At 50.4% G+C, this 9,147-nt stretch overlaps 1 protein-coding gene across 2 annotated transcripts in view; it reads right to left on the bottom strand.

The window, feature by feature from the left end:
- The window catches only part of PNPLA1 (patatin like domain 1, omega-hydroxyceramide transacylase), a 57,574-nt gene that overhangs the window by 19,318 nt on the left and 29,109 nt on the right, over positions 1-9,147 (bottom strand). For both annotated transcript variants that reach the window (XM_040473334.1, XM_040473332.1), the window contains exons 2-4: positions 3,968-4,200; positions 2,757-2,822; positions 1,349-1,558 (exon numbers count right to left, since the gene is read on the bottom strand). In XM_040473334.1, the coding sequence (XP_040329268.1) occupies positions 1,349-1,558; positions 2,757-2,822; positions 3,968-4,200 (509 nt within the window). The remainder of the gene's footprint in view (positions 1-1,348; positions 1,559-2,756; positions 2,823-3,967; positions 4,201-9,147) is intronic.

The raw sequence follows: 9,147 nt of genomic DNA, 5'->3' as shown, positions 1-9,147 counted from the left end.
TTCTTTCTTCTTCTTCTTCTTCTTCTTCTTCTTCTTCTTCTTCTTCTTCTCCTTCTTCCCCCTCTCCCCCTCCTCCTTTTTCTGCTTCTTCTGTTTCTTCCTCCTTCCTCCTTCTCCTCTTCTTGTGTTCCATCCTGTTCTTCTTCTTCCTCCTCTTCTCCTCTTTCGCCTTCCTCTTATTCTTTTCCTTCTCTTCTCCTTTACAACGCTCTAAAAATGGAAAGCCTATTCTGAGCTCACAGGCCAGAATAAAACCCACGCCACCTTGAGAATGGAAGTTCTGATTGTAAGCAGAAACATGAGTTCCAGAGGCTCTGATAAATACAGTGCATTTGTTCCATCTTTCTTGAACTGCCTATGTGTGGATTGCTTTTATGAAACTAAGTAGACATAATCTTTACGGATAAACTAGTATAAGGCAGATGCTAGAATTCCTAATGCAACAGTTGGAGGACAAAGAATCAATCGGATTAATAAAATATCTTGTGTACCCATAGCCTGGCTAAGCATGATAGTGTTTTGAGTGTGAGTTTTGTAAATAATAATTAGACTGTAAGTCACAAAACTGGCTTAGAGGAGTTATCATTCAAACAACAATTACTGAGAACCTTCTATCAGCAATGCCCTTTGTAGACACGGTGAGTATAGTCAAAGAAATGAGTAAAGCTTGATGCCTGCTTCTAGGATCGCACTTCTGTGCTGAAGAAAGACATGTATTCTGTAAGTGATAAAAAAAACAATTTTTTAAAACAAACTTTATTTTGGGGGCACCTGGTGGCTCAGTTGGTTAAGCATCCAGCTTGGCTCAGGTCACGATCTCACGGTTCATGAGTTTGAGCCCTGTATCAGGTTCTCTGCTGTCAGCATAGAGCCCACTTTGGATCCTCTGTCCCCCTCTCTCTCTACCCCTACTCCACTCATGCTCTCTCTCTCTCTCTCTCTCTCTCAAAAATAAATAAACAGTAAAAAAAAAAATAGACTTTATTTTTTTAGAGCAGTTTTGGAAATTTAAAAATAAAAACAAAAACCAAGACACTGGCTGGATTTGGCCCATGGGCCATCGTGGCTGATGCCTACATTACATGTCAGAGGGGAAATGCTCAGGTGACATTTCTCTCAGCAGTTCTGACATATCTCATTTTCCGGGGTGGGGGGGTGGAAATTGAGACTGGGAGCACTTAGGGGTCTCATTCACATAGCTGGTTCATGGCAAGGCCAGGAATCAGGTTTAGAAGGAAGTTTAAGGAGACGTAGATGGAGCTGTGTGGGCCCCATTGGCTCCCAGGCCTCACCACCAGTCCCTGCCCCCCTCTCCCAGTCCTCCTCCCTTCCACGTCTGTCCTCTCACCAGCAGGTCTGGCGGGAACAAGGCATGGGTCATCCTGGCGATGTTCTCCAGGGAGAACTGGAAGGAGCAGTTGAACATGCGGAAGTCGTGGAAGATGGCGGGGCAGTCCCGGGGGCAGATGTCCTGCTGCCCGCTGAAGGTAGAGATGGTGATAGAGTCGGTCCAGAAGGAGCAGGGCTGCATGCCTGTGAAGCCCCCATCGATGTAGCGCTATGGGGGGCAGGAAGAGTGATAAATGCTCATCTGGGGTCAGAGGTCCTCTTCCCCACCCAGGGAGTACACCCAGGAAATGGGTCCCTTGGGACAAACCTTGAGACCCAGGTCCAGGTGGGTGCGTGGTGTGTCCATGGTGGCCCCCAAGCTCCCAGCCCAGTGCTCTGTCCCTACACTGTGTCCCCACAGCCATCTCAGTGGTGCTGAGGTGGGGCTCCCAGGCCTCTGTGGGGAGAAGGCCTTCCATACTCTGGATAGAGCAGGAGCAAATGCTTTTCCATACACCTCCCCTCCCAGGCTACCCCATCTGAACCACTCAACTGTTGAAGGGGTCCCTGGGAATGGAGCCTGTTCCTGTGGCCTTTTGAGAAGGTGAACACAAGGTGGGTCTGTGCAGGTCTCTCCAGACTGCCGTGGGTCCACACTGCCTCCCTCTTTTAGGTCAGGTATCCTCAGCACTCTCCAGGGCACCCCTGATCATGGCCTAGCCACCAGCCACCACACTTCCCTTCCCTCCTGGGGCTTCTGTTTCCTCAGCTATGAACACAGGACCACAGATCCTGAAGCTCTAACTCTCTGGGGTGCCTGGGAAGTACCCAGCTGACATGTAATATGTGCTCCATCTACTAGCTGAATCCTGGGTCTTATTTTCTTTCTATATAAAATGAGAAGGGGGCATGAGTTAGACCCTCCTCCTCGGAGTGTGGGGCCTGGACCTGCAGCACTGGCATCAGCCAAAGCCGGTTAGAGGTGCAGAGTCTCTGGCCCCAGGCCTAGCGAATCAGATTTGCATTATTTTACAAGACCTCCCTGGGTGATTCATATGCACTAGCCTAGATGACATTAAAGGTCCCCATTGTTCCAGGTACCAATGTCACAGGGTCTGTATCCTACATTCTCTGTCAAGTATGAGAAAATCCAGCAAGCCTATGGAGTTTTGACTAGCCAGGCTCAATCATGGGTTGGTGGGTCCAGAGTGAAGCCCGATATATGGAGGGGAAGTTCATCTCAAAGCCCCAGAAATCCGTCTACACTGGGAATTCTAAGTAGAAAAACACAAGAATCTTTCCAACTCTTGGTCTTTCCACTGAATCCCGAGACCACCCCCAACCCAGGGGCCCTCCCAGATGAGAGCCATAGGGACCCGAGGCACCCCTGGGTCCTGGCTCACCCTCTCCCACGCCGAAGCACTCACCACGCCCCGGTAAGTTGGAGGAATGAGGCCACAGTACACGGGGACAAAGCAGCTGCAGTAGAGTGCCTGTGGGGAGAGAAAGGGCTGAGATACCCTGGCAGCTGGGTGGGCTGGGAGGGCTCACCAGCAGGCTTCTGGGTCACCACCATCCTGGCCCTTCTTAAATCCAAGGCAGACGCACTGCCCTGGGGAGCAGAGCCTCGAGTTCAATTCCTGGCCTGGCCCTAACTACCTGGGTCCTCGTTACCCTACTAGGTAGTCAGGGCCCGATATCCCAGCTTTAAAGAGAGGGAGCCGCCTCAGTGACCTCCAGGGTCCCTTCTAGCACCATGTCTCCACGAATCCAGTGGACCCAACAACCATTCATGTATGTGTGGCCAGGTCCAGGCTCTGGAATCAAAGGAGGGTGAGACGCCCACCCTTACGAATGCCCAACGAAGGAGAGTAAGCATGTCATTCACTAATGACAGTACATGGTGAGACAGGTGCCGCGATGGAGATGAGCCAGGGCACTGTGGCCCCAAAAGAGGAGTATCCAGCCCAGGGGAGTGTGGGGCAGGCTGGTGATGATGGAACATACCCAGAAAGAGCAGCTAGAGTCTTGTCAAGCAGGTGAAGTGAGCTGGGAAGGAGGGAAGGGCATCCCAGGCAGAGCACCTCAGGTGCAAAGGCACAGAGGCCTGCTTTCTGTGGTTTGCTCTGGTTGGCATGAGTAAGAGTGGAGCTGATAGAAGAGGGCTTGGAGAGAAAAGTCTTGAAGAGCTGAGTGCTAATAAACCCAGGGGGACATGAAGTAGGTGGAGGAGGTATCCACAGCCACTGCCTATTCATTCCCCTACGGCCACGATCATGGCCGTGCCAGTGTGGGGCTGTGAGGATGGGTGGCAGGGCCTTGTGTTCAGGAGAGGAGAAGGGGGTGGAGATATGGGACAGAGGGAGGGGCCCGGAGAAGGGGCCCCTTAACCCTTTTGTCCTGAAAATTGGGCAGACCCACAGCGCTGTCCAACAGTAATCATTCATGGCTGAAATTTATATTAATGAGCATCAGACAGTGGACAGAGTGCCCTTTCCGAAGTGATGCCCCACGGGGTGATAATTCAACCTTTTTATCAAGGGCCGTTGGAAGACAGGCGACAGAATGGGGGACCGTCTCCACAAACTGGGCCCCACTCCCTGGGCCCCGCCCCCACACCCTGGGCCCCGCCCCTTGCCTCGATGAGCTCTTCCTTGGATGTGTACTCTGAAACCACGACACTCTCTCCATCTGTGAACCGAGTGAGGGACACGTGGAGCTTCCCCGTGGCGGCCTTGTAGGAGTCCTCAGGCAGGACCTTGTACAGAAACTGCCTCATCATCTGCACCATCTTGCAAGATGGGGACAAGGGTCCCAGGAAGGATTTCTTCACCTCGGCCACACCTACATTGAGGACCCTGAGGTACTCATCTGTGGAGGAAGCAGAGAGGAGCCGGCGGTCAGCAGCTCTTGGACAAGAGGGGTCGCTGATGACTATGCCACCTCACGCCGGCTCCAACAGATGGGAAACCCTAGAATTCGGAAGCAGGGCCGGTCTCCGGGGTCGGCTTGTCGTTCTGCGCACGAGGAGAACAAGGCGCCAAGAATGAAGTCACTGGCTCCAGAGAGTCCACGGCTAGTCAATGGCAGAACTAGACCCAGGCATCCTGCCTCCTTTCATATCAAGGGCAGGGGACCGCTTTCCTACCCCACACTGTTTTCTCCGGCGTCCAGTCACCACATCTGGAAATCTACCACCGGACTGCATTCTTCTGGGGTCTTAGGGGCTTTTTGCCCTGGGTGAGATTCCTCTTAAAACACTGACACGGTGGAAAGCCTTCACCAAGTGACACCTTGTGACACTTGCTTAGTGCCTACTAAATCTGTGAGCAGGGAAGGGGCACTGGCCTTGAGGCGAAATTTGTCTTGAAACGATTGCGTCATCTTCCCTTTATAGCCCCTGGTACAGGCGTGAGAGGAGAAGGCCCTGAGGTGTGGAGCACAAAGGCCAGGTCTCTGGGATGGGGAGAGGAACCTTCTCCCTCCTTCTGGGAGGAACAGGTTGCATAAGGACCTACCCATGCGAGATGGGGTTTGGAGGGCAGACGTGTTGTTCAGGGGATTGCAGAGAAAGGTGTAACCTGTCTCCAGAACTCCCCTGGGGACGTTAGCCTTGTCAGCTCAAAAAGAAACTGCAGTCTTGCCGATTCTCACAGCAACACTATGAGGTAGGTATTTCCAACCTCATTTTACTGATCCGGAGACCGAGGCTCGGAGAGATCGGTCAAGGTCAACTGGCCCAAGATCAACTCCCTGGCGAGTGCACAAAGTGGGATTTTAACCTAGACCCCAGAACCCATACTGCTCCCACTCCACTAAGCCACAAGCTTCTAGAGCCGGGCTTGTACCTGTTATTCACCAGTTGCTGTTAATGTCTACCCTGTGCAAACCCTCTGGCAAAATCGGAAGCAGAAATAGCATTTGGGAAGTTGGGCAGTCAGGAGCTCTCTGGCCCTGGAGGTAATTAAGCAGAGGTGGGGCAAGTACCTCAGTCAGAGGACTTATCGAAGAGATTCCTGCGTGAGTGCTAAGGTTCCTTCCAACGTGGAGATTCTTAGATTCTTGTGGGGGTGCCCGGCAATATATCTGGGGAGTTATCGCGGTGGATATTATTTTCCTACTTACAAATAGAGCGGCTGAGGCACAGAGAGGTTAAGTGATTTGCCCAAAGTTACACACAGCAATTTAGAGACAAACCAAAGCTCGGGACTCTCTACACCTTCATGTTTTACAGTTCAGATTATTTCCCGTTGATCCTGGAGGTGGATAGGATAAAGAGATTTAGCATCGTTTTACAGATGTAGAAACTGAGGCAGAGAGAAGCTAAGTGCCTTGTCTGAGGTTGGAGAGCCAGGCAGTGTTTGCTCCACTCTAAACCCCACCTTCTTCCCCTGGGCGTTGGACTGATCCCAGAGGCTGAGCCAGCTGGGTTGCCATGGTGACAGCCTTCTTTTCTCCCCCCCACCGACATCCATAGTCACAGCTGCATATGTGTAGTAGGGACTGACCTGAGCGACAGAGCATCGTAGCTGTCACCCTCTTACAGGGGAGGGTGCTCCTGACAGGTGGGAAGGCCCTGCAGTTTTGGTAAGGCTGGCTTTACCATGTGCCAACAACAACTTGTACAGCGTTTTCCCTCAAGGGAGGGCGATGGCCAGCTCACCAGTAGTTGTGAAGTGACTGCGCATTTGGACGCCAAGAGGCTAGGTCCCAGAGTTCTCGCCCACAAGACCAGTCAGGATGGGGAGGCAAACCAGGGTGGGGGCATGCCATTTCAATGAGCAGCTTGAGTGGCCTTGCATGGGTTGGTGGCCTTTCCTACAACGCCTCTGGGCCAGGAACCCCTGGTTGAGCTTGCCCCCACACACCTGAACTCCCGGCAGGAGATGCTCACTGGGACTGCTGGAAGAAAATTTGCTCCCATTGCACAAGAAACACATGTTCCGCGTGGAAAAAAATAATTTTGAAAAATGCAGAGTAGCAAAAAGATAAAAATTGAAGGGTTTTGGGATCCCTCCAACCAGAGATTAACATCTAGTTTATGTCTTCCCAGATTATATATTCTATTACATGTATTCTACTTATAAGAATACATACATGGAGTCATACAATATACATTATTTTGTAATTGATTGGGTTTTTTTGACCTAATAAATCATGTCTTTCCACATCAGTAAGTACCTGTTTATAACCCAATTTACACGCAGCGTGGAAAGCTATTGTAAGGTTGTACCATTATTTACCGAGGAAGTCCCCAGTAGGGGTCGGTTATTTATTTTGTTTCTTTGCTTTTTCTATGCTTTTCTAGGTTTCTTTGCTTTTCAATGCTGCAGTGAAGAATCTCATACTAATTGTGTGTGTGTGTGTGTGCACGCGTGCCTACGTCTTGTTCTTAATTATTTTCTTTAGGATAAATTCCTAGAGGTGGGAATGCTAGGTCAAAGGCATGCATGTTTCATCTTGCAATGCTTATTTGAATCATGGCATTTGTGTATTATCCATTTACAGCTTACTCTCAGCTCTTCATGAGTGGTGATGGGTGACAGGGACAAAGCAGTGACCGAGATAATAGAAATAGTATAGACCTCTCCAATATACTGACATCTGAAAATGGCGCTGTCTAGAAATCAGCAGTGCTCAAGCCAGAATCATGTAGCCAGGGAGGGAGGGGACAGGAGATTGATTTCTCCCACTCGGGTGCCCAGTTTAACCTTCTTTCTTGCTGCGCATTGGGACTGTATAGCAAAGGATGCCTTTATCTCTGCCTCTCCTTGTTTCCTTTTCGAGGGCTCTCTGTGTGTGTCCCTGTCGTCAACATCTCTGACCATCCCTTTCTCTGTCTCTCTTTGTCTCTCTCTCCCTTCTTTCTCCCTCTTTTCCCAGCCGAGAGAGAAGCAACTAATCTTCTGGTTAAACAAGTCTCTGCTGGTAGAGAGTCAAGTGTTAAGCATAGCAATTGCTGGATGCTGGGAGGAGGGATAAATTTAGCTTGCTTCTTTATCTCTGTACTTTCCAGCACCTTCTCCCATTTAAAGGCCTCCTTCCAAGCTGCAGGCTGCTGGGCTCCGAGACACAGTATCCCACACTGACCACAGCAAGATGGGATTTAAAAGCAGCACCACAGGAAACTCAAGGTTGGCTCTCCCACCCCAGCCCACACTTGCCACATTCATTTCTGCTTCCTCCCACCTCCTTTCGCACCTTTTATTATCTAAGTGCAGTCTGTCTCCCAAGCCAAGAAGAAGATTCTTTGGGGGAAGATCCTTATGGTCCTCTCCTCTCTAAGGCCTATCACTGCACCCCGCCTGCGGAAGGCCCTTCAGAAACCTTTGCTAGAAGCTGGAAACTCCTCAAGGACAAGGGATGGGCCATACTCACCTTTGCCCACCAAGCAAGTGCCCACGACACTTGATGGGCGTTCAATATTTATTCAGTATGTGAACAAAGAAACATAAAAACCTGACAGGGAGGAAAAGCAAGCATTGGAGATGCTCCCAGGGAAGAGCTACTTGACTTAATTACCTAGTAAAAGCCTGAAGGCAAGGTCATCCCAGAGAGATGGATAGATAACAGGGTCAACGGTATTGATAACTGTGGCCAATTGACCAAATTTTATGCATCTGTCGTGCCAAGAATTTCAATAGAAAAATAAATACATAAGATCTTGGGACTGGGAGGTTTTGAAGGGCATTTGGAAGCTACTCCGGGTCTTAGCCACTCAGAGAGTCGTTTTACTCTCTTTAGGACCAGATCCATTTCTTGGAAAGAGCGCAGGCTTTGGAGCCAGGGAGATGTGGTTAAAATCCCAGCTTTGCCACATACTATCTGGGCCATCACTGGCAAGTCAAATAAGTTCTTCCAGTCCCAATTTTAGAATCTATAAAATGGGAATAATACTACCTTACTGGGTTGTGATGAGGCAGATCGCTTTTTAGGTGCCTGCACATAGTACTTGCTCACTATCAGTTACGCCAAGAATTCTCCTTGTGACCACGGAGAAGGCTTCTTGATGTTTCTGGCTTTCAGCTTTCTCATTTGAACTGGGGACAATGATCCCTGCCCCCACATCTTTATCGAGGTGGGCTCAGGCTCACTTTTGGATGCAAAGGAGCAAAGTAAAAACACTGTGGAGACGGGACAGTGTGCCTCTGTTTCAGGGTGCAGTAAGGTGCTAGGTCAGCTGTAATGTAGTGCTGTTGCTATCCACACTCTCTCCCTCTCTTGCCAACTTGGGGGGCTCTACAAATTTAGTAGGGAAAAGGGACAGGGCTTAGAAGTATCACTGAGGAGGAAGGAATAAGATATATGTTTATCTTATGTATTTGCTTAAATCTAATGCCTCTCCCCCCTCCCCCCCCCCCCCCCATCTCTTTGTGAGACCAAGGATGGTCTCAATCTGGCTTATCCTTTCGTCCCTAGCGCCCGATATGGTGCCCGGAACACGGTAGGCACTTAATAAACATGATTGCATGCATGGATAATGAATAAATGAATGAACCTCAGGAATCGAAGGAGGGCACTGAGGTCCAGAGAGAGAAGCAGCTTATCCGAGGTGCCCCGAGAATAAACCCGCTTCTCTTCCCCTCCTCCACACGGCCTCTTGCTAAGTGAAAAATCCTGGAAAGATGGGCACGTGGCGGCCGACAACTTAAACTGCTGGGGATCTCCTTCACAGGGTGCCCGGATGGGGTCTGCGGCGGCGCGGGGTAGATCTGAGGTGGAGGATGGGACTGAGCGCCCCCGTCTCCCGCGGACTGGTAGCCTAGCAACAACCTCCGGCTCAGCCAATCACCGCCAGGCGCCCCCCATTCCCCCCCC

This window comes from Herpailurus yagouaroundi, unplaced genomic scaffold (genome assembly GCF_014898765.1).
Source record: "Herpailurus yagouaroundi ecotype Mexico unplaced genomic scaffold, PumYag 139, whole genome shotgun sequence".
In the NCBI taxonomy this organism is placed as follows: Eukaryota; Metazoa; Chordata; class Mammalia; order Carnivora; family Felidae; genus Herpailurus; species Herpailurus yagouaroundi.
Note: the sequence above shows the minus strand (reverse complement) of the source record. Positions and strands in the feature narration are given on the sequence as shown.